Here is an 18,153-nt window from a genome sequence, read left to right on the forward strand (position 1 = left end):
GCTACAAGTGTTGCTTCTAAGAAATTCTTTAAGAGGAAAGACATATAATTGATGTGACTTCTGTTCAAAGAATTGTATTAGAATTTGTAATAAAGGAGCTTTATTAGGTTTTTGTGAACCAGGCTACTAATTTGCAGAGATGAGGTTCATGTTTGTCTGGGTTCAAACTGATTAGTTTTAGACAAAGTGAATAATATATTAGTTTGAAATCTTTCCTTATTGAAATCAGATATTGAAAAAAGTATTATGGAATTGTCATACGAGTTGTAATACATGGATATCTGTTAGGGAAATATGTGCGCCAGTTATAATGGTATCATAAATTATTGTCATGATTAATGCATGTTATTTTCTGACATTGCTGACTTTCAAATAATTGCTTTAATATTAACTGCCAAAAGTTTTTTCATGGGTGTAAATTGTATGTTATAGGTGATGTATATTTTTATGTCTTAGACTGTTTGCTATGCAAATTTGTTCATATCTAAATGTAATGACATGCCATTTATATCATTTAGCAGACTAAGAACTCAGTTGGGAGCATTTTTATATATCAAAGTATAAAAAACAAATTTAACATTCTTCAACAGAAAAACAGATGTCTTTCCTAAGAAAATATTCACAGCCATGGCAAGATTCCTATCAGATTAATGGAGGAATTTGTATGCTTTTCTAAAGCCCTATGAAATAAATCAGAAGTTCCTAATGCCGAGATCATGTAATGTTGCATGATGTTACCATCATGTATCATAAGATTTTTTTCTGCAGAAATCAATGCAGCCTGAGAACATGTTGCTATTGCCAAGTTTACATTGTGGGAGATGACTGAAAAATCTTTGTATCATAATATTTGCTCTTTCAAACATGTCAGCCCCATTGCACCATGCAAATGTTTGTAAAATTCTCACCTTTCAAGAATTCAAACACAGACAAAACTGATACTTTTACATTTGGTGAGGAATAAAAATAATCTTTTGTACATAAATAAACAACAAATAAATCATGGCTGAATGGTTGAGAAAAGCCAAGAGCATACATGCCAGAATTTTTTAGGTCCAAAGCGGGACATTCCATAAAAATTGTCGGGACATTTGACCAAAAAGCAGGACACCTAAAACGATCATTCCACCTTTACTGTAGTCAGTATAGTACTAACAAAAACTCTTGATACTTTTATTCAAGACATAAAACATCTGATATGAAGCATAAAATCTTAAACATAACAATAACAGTTTTATTAAATAAGACAATAGCAAACAACGAAGATAATATTCATATTTTAAGAGTACAAAATCTGGAACATTACGACAACAATACTCATTTTATTACTTTCAATGGCAAACATTAAGGCAGGGGAGGCTATCCAGTACACTGAAAGTACGGGTTACAGACAACTATTACAATAACACAAGACCACTTATACTGTTTGTTGCGATGTTTTTTATGCATGTATCCATGCGCAGTTTGTTACTTGTCAATTGTCGCGGCTTAATTGGAGTACGGTCAAACTGTCATGCAGAGCACCTCGTTGTTTTTAGCTAAATTGGAGTAGGGTCAAACTGTCATGCATAGCAACTCGTTGTTTTTATTACAATTACACCCAATTACACTAGACAGGATGGGTATCACTTATTGGACTGTTTGTTGCGATTTTGGTATATTGCACATTCGGATTATCCTGCTATTTTGGAACTAAACATTGAATGTAAAAGACTCATTAATGACGTAGAGTTAATTTTACAAAACAATTGTTTTGTAAACCGTTTCAAACAAAGACAAAAACAAACACATTTTCAACATTTATTTGATTATAATACAACTATCGATAGCAATAAGCGACCACTATCTTGTAGACCACCATGGTGTGAATGCCTGATAAAATCAATAATTAGCTGATAAATCGCTGATAAGGTGTCATAAACAACACTGGTACACATGAGAAGTAGAATCGGATTGTTAATTGGGGGCAATAAAGGGATAAGCGGTGGTAAGTGTTAGCGAAACAGAGCTTGAATAGCGAATTTTATTGGGAACCTATAGACCTTACATCGTTTTTTACGAATGTCGGGACAAATCGTCTCATATCGGGACGCCGGGACAAAAGGCCCAAAAGGGGGACTGTCCCGCCGAGATCGGGACGTCTGACATGTATGGCCAAGAGTATCACATACTATTTTTAATGCACATGAGCTCAGTTGAAGAATGTTTATTGTGCTGCAATTTTGTTTTAATTGCTCATGTTGTTTGTACCATATTTGATTGTATGTGTTAATATCTTGTGCCATAATTTATAACAGTTTTCACAGCAACCATAACAATTATTTCCAAAAAACTTGTTACTTCACATAAGCAACTGTCATTAAACGTATTTAATGTTTTTGGTTAATCTAACTGAAAATAATATATTAATTTACATTTAAATGATTTATTTATCCCATTCTCTGGTACTGCTTGAACACACAGATTGCTGACATGCTGGCTTAAAAAGAGGAATAAACAAGAACATTACAACCTTGATAAGGCTACACACCACTAAAACAGCCATTACTATCAACATTACAGTGAGGAATCAACTGACTCATTGTATCCATTGCTGAATTTATGACAAGTATTGGATTGATAAGGAAAATTGGATACACATTTCATCATGTTAATAGTTTCAGGTCATTGGAAAACAAATATTGTGATATGGGAACTTGACAAGTCTTACCAGTTTTTAAACATTTTAAACATTTGTCATTTTGGTTAATTCTGCTATCAGTTTTATATTGTAATAATTTATTATACATCTAGTTTTTGTTATTAGCTCATCTTAGCACTATGTGGTCATGGTGAGCTTTTGTGACCACCTTTTGTGTGTCATCCGTCATGGGTCATCAACATTTGCGTTGTTAACACTCTAGAGGCCACATTTATTTCCGATCTTCATGAACTTTGGTCAGAAGATCTGGGCCAATTATATCTTGGACGAGTTCCAAAATGGTTCCGGTTGCTTTAAATACATGGCCGCCTGGAGGATTGGACATTTTTCCTTATATAGCTAAAGAAAAACCTTGTTAACACTCTTAGGAGGCCACATTTATAGTCCATTACCTTCATGCAGCTTGGTCAAAACATTTGTTTTAATGATATCTTGGATGATTTTGTAAATAGTTCTGGTCTCTTGAAAAACATGGCCGACAGGGGGCCGGGAATTTATCTTTATATGACTATAGTAAAACCTTGTTAGCACTCTAAAAGTTATATTAATAGTTCACTCTTCATGGCACTCGGTCAGAACATTTGTTTTAATCATATTTTTGCCTGCAAAGAACAGATCAGTTTCATTGTATCTCAGGTGAGCAACTTTGGGCCTTTTTGCCCTCTTGTTATTATATACAACAACAAAATTATCATTGTTAAACACTCGATTGCAATGCAAGAAGAGATCATGAGTGAGGATCCAGGCTTTGTCTGACATTTGGCTGAAATAAACGTGACTTTGGTGAACACTTTTGTGTTTTGAATCCCTTGGCATCTGAAAAATTGTTGTATATTAACTGATAATCAACAATCAATGATAAATAAGTTTGATGATATTCTGGAGTTGTTCATTAAATAGGTGCTGTTTTATGGCCTATACAATTTTGTGATCAAAATGATGTAGTTAAATAGTGACAGGTAATGGTAACAAATTTCTCACATCTAAGGCTTAGTAAATACAAGGGCTATACTTTTCTTTTAACTATCCGAATCATATTGTGAATAAGAAATCAGATGTAATGATTTTATGTATTTATTATGCCCCCCTTCGAAGAAGAGGGGGTATATTGTTTTGCACATGTTGCGGTCCGTCGGTCTGTCGGTCCGTTGGCCCGTCTGTCCACCAGGTGGTTTCCGGATGATAACTAAAAAACACTTAGGCCTAGGATCATGAAACTTCATAGGTACATTGATCATGTCTGTCAGATGACCCCTATTGATTTTCAGGTCACTAGGTCAAAGGTCAAGATCACAGTGACTCGAAATAGTAAAATGGTTTCCGGATGATAACTCAAGAATGCTTAGGCCTAGGATCATGAGACTTCATAGGTACATTGATCATGACTGGCAGATGACCCCTATTGATTTTCAGGTCACTAGGTGAAATGTCAAGGTCACAATGACTCAAAATAGTAAAATGGTTTCGGGATGATAACTCAAGAATGCTTACACCTAGGATCATGAAACTTCATAGGTAGGTTGATCATGACTGGCAGATGACCCCTATTAATGTTCAGGTCACAAGGTCAAAGGTCAAGGTCACAGTGACAAAAAACATATTCACACAATGGCTGCCACTACAACTGACAGCCCATATGTGGGGCATGCATGTTTTACAAACAGCCCTTGTTTTGTTTCTTGTATGTGCCTTTGGCAGCGCCTGCTTTTGAATTTACATGAGGTTTTTGTTGATTGGACAAAAAAGCACGTTATACAAATGTACAGTTTATTTGATGGCTTCTATAAGAGGCTGGATTTTTTAAATAAAATTATTGGCCTTGCTCTGTGAAAAAGGGGTTTAATTCATGTGCGTGAAGTGTTGTCCCAGTTGAGCCTGTGTAGTCTGAACAGGCTAATCTGGGACGATACTTTACGCACATTCATTAAACGCCCTTTTCACAGAGCACGGCCCATATGTATTTTCTTTCCACAATGATGCAATGCAGTGCCTGAAGTTATTACTTAGTTCTTGTAGGAAAACTGTTATTGACAGCTGTATATTGCAGATTTCCCACTGGATCCAGTTAGATTGGCAAATAAATGCAGGCTATTTATCAAGGCAGCCATGTTTCATTAGCTTTAGTAACTGATCTTGGTCCCCCCTAGAGTTTCGATTCCCACAAAAACATACAGTATTGGCTGATATATTTCTGATCTGAGGGAATAATTCATCTGGGCTTGGCATTTTGTTGTTTTGTCAATTATTATTTGACTACTTAGGGGTTCTGAATAACGACTTCTATTTATTGCAATAACTTTATGAAATTAGAGATTTTTGGTGCAGACATATAATTACTGTTTCTGACCAAAACATGTGACTGTTTTCTTTTATTGACTAGTTGTGTGGAAAATTTCTTGTTGAGGTTTTAAAATGATGATTGTTTTTTGCTGTTCAATAATGATTGTCACAGTTATTGATTTCATCAAATATTGTGTTATGCTTAATTTATAATGTGGCTTGTTGTCCCCTAACGGTGAAACCGGAGGGGACTTATGGTTTGCACTCCGTCTGTCTGTCTGTCAGTCAGTGCGTCACACTTTTCTGGATCCTGCGATAACTTTAAAAGTTTTTAATATTTTTTCATGAAACTTGAAACATGGATAGATGGCAATATGGAGATTATGCACGCCATTTCATTTTGTTTCTACATCAAAAATTATGGTTGCTATGGCGACAAATATATATATAAAAAAAAAAATTGTTTTTTTTACTGACAATGGTGGAGTTTCAACGGTAGGGGACCATATTGCTTGGCAATCTCTTGTTTATTATAATGTCAACACTCCCCCTTTGCAGCCAGCCAGTTTTGACTTTTGAGACATCTTTACTGATGACCATCTTGACTCCTCATAACCAGGGTTTTTTTTGGCCCGATTTTATAGCCGAAATTGGCTATGTTCCAAATCCCAAAAAGTATACTTTTTTCCCAAAATGTGGCAAAAAATTCCCAATTTCCAAAAAACAAAAAAAAGTTTTTTTTTTTTTTTTTTAGAAAGAAGAGTCTAATGTATATTTTATTTCAATTTTAATTCAAATACATAAGTATTATATGATTTTGTTCTTTCAATTTGAATGATTATAAAGAGTTATATCAAATTAAGTATTTCCCTAATCAGTGGACTTTTCGTTTGGAATAAAAAGGCTAGTGAATTTATTTTTCCAATTTCATGAAAATGCCGATAAAATTACCAATTCCAAAGCCATGGGCTATCTTCCCAAAAAGTGGGAAAAAAAAACTGTCATAACTATCCTTAACCCTTTCCCACTCAGAAGCAAAGTGAAAATGGCTATGTGCAAACAGCATAAAACCAGAACAGCCTGTGAGTAACTAAGTGGGAAAGGGTTAGTGCTGGGGGCATGGCAGGGGTCAATTGATATTCATCAGTTTAATTACGTGTAGAATGTGTCTAGAGTGGGACTTGAGCCTTCAACCTCTGTAAGCCAACGTCCTAGCTACAATATTCTCAAAATGTTTGTAGCTATTATGCTACTACAATATTCTCAAGATGTTTGTAGCTATTATTCTACTACAATATTCTCAAGATGTTTGTAGCTATTATTCTTTCTCTTGCAGGCTGTTAGCCGTCTCCAGCAGAACAAGAAGAGGTCAAGCGTGAAGCGTCTCAACGAGGAAGGGTCCAGCGGGGAGACCACAGACAACCTTGACCTTGATGATAACCTCCTGCCTAGGAAGGCCATCTCGAGGAGATACAGCGATGTAAGTAGCGGTCTGTGGCGAGACCTTACTGATTTCCAGGAGATCCTCTCCTCTTAAGTGTTTATGAAAAGCTCTGTTCCTTTAAATCTGCTTTAATAACATTTCCTCAGTGACCATACACATACACCAGAAATGAATTATTAAATTTGATTGTTTTCCTCCTAATCATCATATATTACTGATATTTAATAACCCGCTCATACATGCTGTTAAAACAGCAATATTGTTTAATGTATTTGTTGGTCATACCTTACCTCTTAAAAATCATTCACATTTGTTTGCAAGCTGTAAGAGATTAACACTGATTAAATTTAAACATCAAACACAAAACCACTTCTTTTCTTCTGAAAAGATGTGCATACAAATCAAAACTGTAATTCTTATGAGGTACATAATTATTATTAATAAGGCTTTATTACTTTTTTAATGTCAGATCAGTTGTATATTTAGTAAATTTGTGTTGGACATTTAATTTAAGAGTTTGATGTCTAGATAAAGAACAAACCCATGTGATTCATACAGATGATAATGACAATTTGGACCATGCTCTGTGAAAAGGGGGTTTAATGCATGTGCGTAAAGTGTCGTCCCAGATTAGGACTGTGTAGTCTGCTCTCAACTAGATTTTTGCTAAGAAGATACTTTCTTGCAACTCAAAAATATCATAAAAGTGGAAAGTGTCATTTCTGATTAGCCTGTGTGGACTGCACAGGCTTATATGGGATGGCACTTTAAGCACATGCATTAAACACTCTTTTCACAGAGCAAAGCTCATTTATTTGTTGTTAAAAATCTGGATCTTGTTGAATTTAATCTTCAGTAAGAAATGTTATCACAAATACAGCTTATTAAATTTATATGATTACATTTTAAGTTGATATAATGACGTTTGAATAAATTAAAAAAATTTACTTGAAAAACACTCAAGCATATTGGACTGTCATTTAGAGATAGCAATTTATCATAACATAATCTCTGATAGCTGATTTGATAGTTCACTGAATTCAGTACCTGGGACTATATTTACTGCCAAGCTACCCTATCGTTAATAGGTGTTAGGAAGGTCACATATCAAAAGCCAATCAGGCCTTATCAGCAGTCAGGTATCTTTAATAGATAATTAGTGCACATTTGGATTATTCTTGTGGAATGACATCTTACCAACGTTCACTTATATTTGACAAATGTTTGACACGAAAAGTGAACACTTATTAGGCCTGACATAATTTTTTAACTCTTTCCCACTCAGAAGCAAAGTGAAAATGGTTAATGATATTTAATGAGCTTAGCTGCTGTTACACTTTATGTTATATCTGATTATTTGTTATGTACTCAGTTATAGCATTTTTTGAATAGTTCAGCTAACTGTGTATGTATCGAGTTCGTACTAACCGTTTTGTGATCTAGATATTTCATTTCATGTTTAAGTTAAGTATGAACATATGAAATCTGAAATGGCTTGCAGTTATGTTAATTAAATGATTCATCACTTGATGGCTGTTTTAAAACATCCCAGGTTGTGAAGGAATAATAATTTTTATTTAATTGTGTATTGAATGAATACTTTTTATTGGTTACACATAAATTCTTTATTACTAGTATATCATGATATTTGAAGGTTATGACATTTGCTCTGACATTTTGTAGATTTTTAACTATTCAATAGTGAAGTGAAAATCTTTTTTATATAAAAACCTGAGTGTTCAAAAAGATATTTCTTAAATTATTATTGACATGATTGATGTGTTCATGGGTAGGTTAACTTATCCTTATATGAATTTACATGCCATGAATTTTTAAATTTGTAAGTGCATAGTTACCTTTATTCTGCATACATTTAAGAATATGTGTTTGATCATCAGGTGATGAAAGGTAAATGCCTGTGTTTTAATATTCAAATTTTTTATGCACCCGGTAGGGTGGCAATACATTTGCTCTGTCTGTCAGTCCATCTGTCTGATTGTCTGAAAACTTTATCTTGGTCATAACTTTTGCAATATTGAAGATAGCAACTTGATATTTGGCGTGCATGTGTATCTCATGGAGCTGCACATTTTGAGTGGTGAAAGGTCAAGGTCAATGTCATCCTTCAAGGTCAAAGGTCAAAAAACAAATCCAAGGGAAGTAATAAGCTTTAAAGGGAGATAATTATCTGTACCTGCCAATTGATAAAAAAACAAACAAAAAAATTAAAGCGGCGCAGTAGGGGGCATTGTGTTTCTGACAAACATATCTCTTGTTTATCCAATTTCTGCACTGCTTTAACAAAAAAAAACTTTCTTCTTTTTTTCATGACATTTATGTTATGAAGTTTTTTTTATATTTCATGACTGGTGATAAATAGCATTTGGACCTTCTGCAGCACATTTGAATTAGCACGATTCTCATGGGCAAATCAATAATCATATAAACAGCTTTCATTTTGACGTTACCTGACAATATAATAGGATTAGTGGCGGCCTGCAAATGTCTCATTGGGAGGCATGGAGAGCAAAGCTTATAATCTGTATAATCATATTATCCACTCCCCTGCCAAGAATTACAAATAGACTGGTGGTCTGCTAAATATTCTCATGCCAGTTGAGTCTTGTCATGCAAAAATGGGACCTATTCCATATAAGGGTGCTCACACAGCCAAGTCAGGGGCTTACAAAGTCGTGAATAGGGTAGCTCCTGACCAGAATTAAGGATTTTGGAATATGACACATTTCTGCATGATGCAGCTAAATCAAATCCAATCAATTATTAGGCTTAGCGAAAGAATTTGTGGTTATTTGGTCCATCTGTGTTGTTAAAAGATGAATTAGGCTTAGCTATAAAAAAATATATTTCTGGTCTGTTAAAATGTGACTGGATTCTGTAATGATGAGAATAAGGTCAATTGGTCTGGACAGTAATAAATTTCTATTGTGTTTTGCATCTCCTGAACCATTTGAAATACTGAGGTATTCTTGGCTTTTTTTACTCTGGAAATGTTTTAAAAGGTAATTGTGTTGTTTCTTTTCTTTTTCTACATGTGTAGGTGAGCACAAGGTCAAGTTCAGGGGCTGGATACTTAGTAAGTTATAGCTATTTTTGTTCTTTAGCATTAATATTTATAAAACAAGAAAATTATTTTGATGCCCCTGAAGGAGGGCATATAGTGATCGTGCCGTCCGTCCGTCTGTCTGTCTGTCTGTCCGTCACACTTTGCGTTTAGGTTTCGAAGAATGCTCATAACTTCTATGTCGCTTCAGATGTAATCTTCATATTTGGTATGCATGTGTATATGGACAAGGCCTTTCCATACACACACAAATTTTGACCCCTTGACCTTGAACTCAGGATCCGCGTTTAAATTTAGAAATCTGCATTAAGGTTTCAGAAAATGCTCATAACTTCTATCAAAGCATTTTTGGAGGGCATATGTCATCCTATGGAAACAGCTCTTGTTTAAAGTTTTTTATGCCCCCGTAGGAGGGCATATAGTGATCAAACCGTCCGTCCGTCTGTCTGTCTTTCCGTCACACTTTGCATTTAGGTTTCGAAAAATGCTCATAACTTCTATGTCACTTTAGATAGCAACTTGATGTTTGTCATGCATGTGTATCTCATGGAGCTGCACATTTTGAGTGATGAAAGGTCAAGGTCATCCTTCAAGGTCAAAGGTCAAATATATGGCTTCAAAGCGGCGCAGAAGGGGGCATTGTGTTTCTGACGAATACATCTCTTTTTTATTTCTTATTTCAAAGTGAAAAGTGTTTTAATATTGTTAACATGTGTAACTTCTATAAATTCTACTTTATACTGCTTTTAAGTATATCATAATTTAAGTGTGTTTTTTTTCAAAGGAAAATAATATTTGAATGTAGAGGAAAGATTCATCTTGTTTAGCTTGAAGTACTTGATGTTTGCTGAAAAAAATAACATAGGGAAAAATATGTTTCTGGTTAGATGATCAAATGAAATTGAAACTTCATTATGCTGGATACAAGTATAAAATGTGAAAATTCAGTGAAGCGTAAAACTGCCACATGAAGACATAATTTCGTATTGATTTCCATCAAATTGATCGTCGGCTACGAAAGTTTAATATGCCAGCAGCGTGCTAGATTGGAGTGGTTTTATAGTTTTCTTTTCATGGGGAAAGTTATTGCTTTAATGCCCATGATTTTTGCTAGTATAGGGATCATGTCTCCGCAGTATTGTTAACTTCTTTTGCCATTTTATCGCTAAATTTGCGTCTTTTCCGTTTGATTGAAGGATTAACTAATGAATATGGTGACACATGTTCATCATTCCTGAAAGACTACTCTCTCTTTCAATTGACTGAAACCAGGACCTGTCGCTTAAGTGTGAACACAGAATGAAATATTCAGCGTGGCTGTTTTTGTTCTGTTGTTTGTGCATTATTTATCACATATATTTCATTAATCATAGTAACTTTTATAAAATTAGGAAAAGTATTAAATCATCATTAATTGAATGGTACAGTTTTTGCGCACTGGTTTTTCTGTTCAATGTCTTACAATAGGGATAATGGTTGTTTCCAGCAGATTACTTAATTGTTAACCACCTTGTGTATAAAAAAAACACTCACTGCCAGTATTTATCGTTAGCAACAGCTTGGGGTTTATGTTGCAAAAAGTGAGATCTTGTATGGCAATTTAAAATGAATTATCTGACATGAAGCATTATTTTTCATGGTACATTTCATGTTAAGTGTATACTGAATAAATTTATTATGCTGTTTTGACTGCCTACCTGAGTTTTACATTTCTAATGTGATTTCCTTAGATGTGGTGCACTGGGGGATGTCTCATTTTTATGTCCCCCTTCGAAGAAGAGGGGGTATATTGTTTTGTACATGTCGGTCGGTCGGTCTGTCGGTCCGTCCACCAGATGGTTTCCGGATGATAACTCAAGAACGCTTAGGCCTAGGATCATGAAACTTCATAGGTACATTGATCATGACTGTCAGATGACCCCTATTGATTTTCATGTCACTAGGTCAAAGGTCAAGGTCACAGTGACTCGAAATAGTAAAATGGTTTCCGGATGATAACTCAAGAATGCTTAGGCCTAGGATCATGAAACTTCATAGGTACATTGACCATGACTGGCAGATGACCCCAATTGATTTTCGGGTCACTAGGTCAAAGGTCAAGGTCACAGTGACTCGAAATAGTAAAATGGTTTCCGGATGATAACTCAAGAATGCTTAGGCCTAGGATCATGAAACTTCATAGGTACATTAATCATGACTGGCAGATGACCCCTATTGATTTTCAGGTCACTAGGTCAAAAGTCAAGGTCACAGTGACTAGAAACAGTAAAATGGTTTCGGGATGATTACTCAAGAATGCTTACGCCTAGGATGATGAAACTTAATAGGAATATTGATCATGACTGGCAGATGACCCCTATTGATTTTCAGGTCACTAGGTCAAAGGTCAAGGTCACAGTGATTCAAAATAGTAAAATGGTTTCCAGATGATAACTCAAGAATAATTAGGCCTAGGATAATGAAACTTCATAGGTACATTTATCATAACTGGCAGATGACCCCTATTTATTTTTAGGTCACTAGGTCAAAGGTCAAGGTCACAGTGACAAAAAACATATTCACACAATGGCTGCCACTACAACTGACAGCCCATATGGGGGGCATGCATGTTTTACAAACAGCCCTTGTTATGCATTTTTTCTCTCTCGTTTCAGTGTGATAGTGAAAGTGGGGATGATAGGGTAAGTACTGGCATTATAGCGCATATTGTTTATTCCGTTTCATACACGGGTTTTTGAAATGTGATATGTTTTTAGCTCACCTGAGCACAACGTGCTCATGGTGAGCTTTTGTGATCGCCTTTTGTCCGTCGTCCGTCGTGCAGCGTCAACATTTTGCCTTGTGAACACTCTAGAGGCCACATTTATTGTCCGATCTTCATGAAACTTGGTCAGAACATTTGTCCCATTAATACCTCGACTGAGTTAGGAACTGGGTCATGCTGGGTCAAAAACTAGGTCACTAGGTCAAGAAAAAGAAAATCCTTGTGAACACTGTAGAAGTCACATTTGATGCCCAATCTTCATGTAACTTTGTCAAAATGTTTGTCTAAATGATATGTTGGTTGAGTTCAAAAATGGTTCCGGTCCGTTGAAAAACATGGCCACCAGGGGGCGTGGCAGTATTCCTTATATGGCTATAGAGAAACCTTGTGAACACTCTAGAAGTCACAAATTTTGCCCAATCATCATGAAACTTGGTCAAAACATTGGTTTCATTGATATCTCGGATGAGTTCGAAAATGGTCCAGATCGGTGAAAAAACATGGATGCCAGGGGGCGGGGCAGTTTTCTCTATATTTCCTTATATGGCTATAGAAAAACCTTGTTAACACTCTAGAGGCCACATTTATTTTCTGATCTTCATAAAACTTGCTCAGAAGATTTGTCCCAATGATATCTTGGATGAGTTAAAAAAGGGTAACCTTTGCTTGAAAAACATGGCTGCCAAGGGGCGGGGCATTTTTCCTTATATGGCTATATTTATGGCTATAGTAAAATCTTGTTAACACTCTAGAGGCCACATTTATTGTCCAATCTTCATGAAACTTGGTCAGAAGACTCATCCCAATAATATCTTGGACAAGTTCGAAAGTGATGCCGGTTGGTTGAAAAACATGGCCACCAGGGGGCGGGGCATTTTTCCTTATATGGCTATAGTAAAACCTTGTTAACACTCTAGAGGCCTCATTTATTTACCGATCTTTATGAAACTAGGTCAGAAGATTTGTCCAAATAATATCTTGTTATGTCAGGTGAGCGACTTTGGGCCATTCAGGCCCTCTTGTTTATATGAATACTATGATTTTTTTGAAAACCCAAATGATGGCATCCAGTATATAAACAGATGTATTGTTTTTCTTTTATCCTTATATAACAATGTGTATCAGCAACAGACCAGAATGAGCAGTCTAAAATAAAAAGTTACCTAGAGGATTTAAATCAGTTGTTACTATTACATAATTGTCTCCCTTTGATCTTATTTTGAGAGTTATATTCTGGCCATTAGGCTGTTAACACAAGTAATAACTCTTTGAATTCACAAGTAATAACTCTTTGAGTTTGTGGCTTAGTTTATTGTAAAAATGTTATAATTGTGAGGGCATCACATTGTCACTCTTGCTACCTTACTGGCATTACCAACATTGTCTTGCTACGGGGATTTTTAAAGGTGCAGCATGTGCGTTATTTCAATGGGCCGTGTTCTGTGAAAAAGGGTTTTATGCTTGTGCTTAAAGTGTCGTTTGCTAAGAAGAGACTTTCTTCAAGTGTCATTGGGAACCATGGCTAGACTTGCTAAATACAAATATTTTTTACATTATGCTAATTTTTACTACTTTTTGTCTACTTATATTTAAAATTTAGTGCATGTTTATATATTCATAGGTGTAGTTTGCTGCTTAAGTCATTTAAGTCAAGATTTCAGGCATATGGTTGTAACCTTTTTGTTATTGCAAAATCATAATCACCCACATATACAAAATGCTTCAAGTCTATTACATCAAGTCAGCATTAAGTCAATTTTGTGAATTAAGATTTTAGTCTTCTATCAACATCTGATTAAGCCTGATAAATTTTGCTGTAATGTTTTGTGCATTTTTTATGTCTGAACAATCTGTTTAAGTGCCACTGATTATCAATGTCTGATTCAAGTTATGGCTGTTTTTAAGTTAAAACATGTTTAACATCCGAATGTCTCCTTGAGTTAAAACATAAATCTTGCAATTATATCTCAAGTAATTTGTCTTCTACCTTTATTAATTATGCTCAGTTTGACATGTTATTACATTGACACGTTCATGGTCGGCAAACCAATCAACTGTGCTGAGAGTGTGTTATTAATTTCCAAATTATCATAGAAATCATGATTTTCACAATGCATGCAGGGTTAATGATTTTCCCTCAGAGATTATTTGTTAATATCGCCCACTTCAATTGAACACACTGGTGTGTGTGAGTGCTCATAGGCTGCTAAACACTAAATTGTTAAACATGTGCATTCTATACTGCAATTAAATGGCGACAAGAATTTCAACCCAAAAATTATCCGCAACAAAAGAAAGTAGTTCTTCAAACATGACAGAACTCATCTCTTAATCTGTTTGAGCACTTACTCGAGCACATCGTCAAAATACAAGGCCAGTACCACCCGATATACGGATCACATAACCCATTTTTTGTATCGCCTCTAATTTAAATCGACCCTTTTGGTCTCATGCGATGATTGTTGAGTCGATTGTATCGGGCCATATTAACTGCATAAATAGCCTTTGTGGGAATCAGTCTTCCATGCGAGAGGAGTTATTCATAGGCTGTCAAGTGCTTGTATTTGCTATTGGTATGACCTGACTGCTTGATGTTTAAACATGTTTATAGTATTGGAGGAGTAAAAATGTTCAACACAAGAGATTAAATTCGGTGAGAGTACTTTGTTTAGTGACACAGTGTTGCTGGTGATACACAGTGATTTGAAATCTGTGGACTTTGGATTGTATTCACTGTATATTCTAAGTTTTGTGATCAGATTGTATGGTTGATATTTCTATATCACGTGGGATATAGTGGAATATCCAAACTGGTAAGTATTGTGACTGATACATTTCCTGTTTACCACTGTTGGTTGAATTTTCATCGATATTCATACCAGTATGTTGTAAACAAATTTCGCATTTCCATATAGAATTTCTAAACTTTATACTGTGAAAATCAGATAAAATCATTGTGAGTTATATGCCACGGTTGGTTTATTGCCAGTGGTAAAGTTGGGATTTTAGAGGCGTGAAGATAATTCTTATCTTTGTTTGTTGTGGTTTTCTTGCCAGAAAAAAAGGTATTTTGAGTTTGTTTTTTGTGTGTCCAAACACATTTATGTGGTCTATATAACTGTTAGTGTTTACTAAGATACGATGGTATTTGTGAAGCAAATCAATTCTGAGAAGAAGCCATATGAGTTGAGTCATGTTGACATTTCTGATATTTTCATGAATTGAGGTGCATCTTTTTTCCTGTTTTCCTGATATTTTGATGTTATAAACTTATTAAGGAATCCTAAGTCTCCTACCAGTATAATTCAAGGGGTTAGGAGGTGTTCTCCTGGTCTGTCCAGTATAATCCAAGGGGTTAGGAGGTGTTCTCCTGGTCTGTCCAGTATAATCCAAGGGGTTAGGAGGTGTTCTCCTGGTCGGTCCAGTATAATCCAAGGGGTTAGGAGGTGTTCTTCTGGTCCGTCCAGTATAATCCAAGGGGTTAGGAGGTGTTCTCCTGGTCCGTCCGTTTGTCCATCTGAATCTGTATCCTATGAGGACTCAAAAAGTACTAAAGCTTTGTTCACGAAACTTGGTATGTAGATAGAGGGCTATACTTAGACAAGTGATGTTTCTTCCTTTTTGTCAGACACAACTTGTGGTTGCTATGGTTGCAGATGCTACAGAAATAATTGACAACTAAAATCTGGATTGTGCAATAATTTAAAGGGTAACTAAGCTAGGCTGATGAACAGAGGTAGGTCACAGGATACTGAGTTAAATAAGGAACATGAACAGTTATTTGAGTTGTATTATTTATAATTTGTGTGTCTATGCGAAAGATGAATGAAACGTGGTATGTGAGCAGAGGTCATAATGGGAAATGTGTATGTTGTATAAGTTATTTGTTCAGACCATAATTGTGGCTATTGTTATGGAAATAATTGAGACCTTAAATATGCATGCTGTGCTGTAGAAACTTTGTCAGCTAGGTTTATGAAAGGAGGTTTTGTTCTTTTTCTGACAATTTTAACTCAGCCTATGACAAAGCAACTGTAATTGTAATTATTATTTCATTTATTGCCAGCAATTTTAAATAACACAATTGTTTATTACCAAATGGAATGTTAATAGTGTCTGTGCACTTTGAGCCGCATAATTTGTTTAAAGTAAAAAAAAACATCTTAGTATATTGTTTCTTTTTCCTTGCCCTATACTGTCATGAAACAGACATTGTTACCATGCAATGTCATATCATTATTTTAGGTCACAGAAAACTTGCTGTAGAAAAATGTTACAATTAAAGAGTGGTAACAATATCTAAGCTCTTTTAAATGTTACATATCTGTGCCAAAAAGTTATATGCATATTTGATACTTCTTAACCAGTTTAAAAGCTTTTTAACTGTCCATGTATTATTACATTTATTTTAAATGTCATAAAGTATGACATATTTTTTATACAGTTAATATGGACATGATTTTTTTCAGCAACAACACCTTTTTACACTAGTCATAGAACAAGACTTTCAATAGTGTTTTTATTGTGTGTATCTCACAGTTTATTGTTGATAATAACTTACTTAACCCTTTTCCACTCATGCAGAAGCAAAGTGAAAATGGCTATGTGCAAACTCGCAGTCTGTTCAGGTGTACCGCTGTTTGCTGCTCATCAGTTACTGAGGGTTAGAAATTAAGCCTTTAAAATGTGTATCTAGTAAGAAAGTAAATTAAATAGTAAATTAACTTTATTTTTCTGAGGGACTATAATGCATCAAAATACATATCTTAGTGGTAATGGGTTAATCCTTAGAGTTCAGAGACCTAATTATATCACGCCTTAAGCCCCATTCAAAATGTTATGAGTACTTATAAGTCCCCTACCGGTTTCACCGGAGGGGACTTATGGTTTGCGCTCCGTCAGTCTGTCTGTCAGTCTGTCCGTCACACTTTTCTGGATCCTGCAATAACTTTAAAAGTTCTTCATATTTTTTCATGAAACTTGGAACTTGGATAGATGGCAATATGGACATTATGCACGTAATTTCATTTGGTTCCTACGTCAAAAATTATGGTTGCTATGGCAACACATAGACTAGAAATACTGCTGAAAATTGTGGTTTTCTGGATCCTGTGATAACTTTGTAAGTTCTTAATATTTTTTCATGAAACATGAAACATGGATAGATGGCAATATGGACATTATGCACGTCATTTCATTGTGTTGCTACGTCAAAAATTCCGGTTGCTATGGCAACAATTATATATTTAAAAAATCTGGAATTTCTGACAATGGTGGAGCCGGTAGGGGACTTATATTGCTTGACAATAGTCTTGTTTAATATACTAATCCTATAGTGACAGAATTGAAACAGTTTGTTCAGATATTACAGGGCAGCTTATAAAAGCCATTGGCTTAAGGGTTATGTGGTGAAAGTTGTATTGTTGGCTGGAGTACTTTGTGACCAAGTTCATCCAGCTGTGATCCGAGGTGACTTACAAGATCAGTAGACTTTCTAGCATGGTGTCTGCTCTCTAATTCAAGTAGTTTACATCCAATCTTCACCAAACTTGGTCAGAAGTTGTATGGAGATGATCTTAAGGCCAAGTTAGAACATGGGCCTTTCTGGGTCAAAAACTAGGTCAAGGGGTCTCTTAGTGGGTTTTAAAAATTGAGCATGGTGTCCGCTGTTTTTTGTGAAGACGACATGCAAAATATTATGTGTCAATACCGCATGTGGGGGTATTCGTCACATCTGTGACAAAGCTCTAGTTGGATATTATTATGTTCAGACCAAAGTTCAGCATAACTTCTTGCATTTGGAGGTGGATATTGAAATTACCCCAGGATTACCTATGCTTTAATCTCACATCAGTATATAGAATATCAAGAGGTAAGGGCAG

The 18,153-nt window shown here is 35.3% G+C and overlaps 1 protein-coding gene across 4 annotated transcripts in view; it reads left to right on the plus strand.

The window, feature by feature from the left end:
- The window catches only part of LOC127870341 (autism susceptibility gene 2 protein homolog), a 254,849-nt gene that overhangs the window by 170,456 nt on the left and 66,240 nt on the right, over positions 1 to 18,153 (plus strand). For all 4 annotated transcript variants that reach the window (XM_052412969.1, XM_052412987.1, XM_052412977.1 and 1 more), the window contains 3 exons: positions 6,318 to 6,461; positions 9,484 to 9,519; positions 12,162 to 12,188. In XM_052412969.1, coding sequence (XP_052268929.1) covers positions 6,318 to 6,461; positions 9,484 to 9,519; positions 12,162 to 12,188 — 207 coding nt within the window. The remainder of the gene's footprint in view (positions 1 to 6,317; positions 6,462 to 9,483; positions 9,520 to 12,161; positions 12,189 to 18,153) is intronic.

The sequence above is a fragment of the Dreissena polymorpha genome, chromosome 1 (assembly GCF_020536995.1).
Source record: "Dreissena polymorpha isolate Duluth1 chromosome 1, UMN_Dpol_1.0, whole genome shotgun sequence".
NCBI lineage: Eukaryota > Metazoa > Mollusca > Bivalvia > Myida > Dreissenidae > Dreissena > Dreissena polymorpha.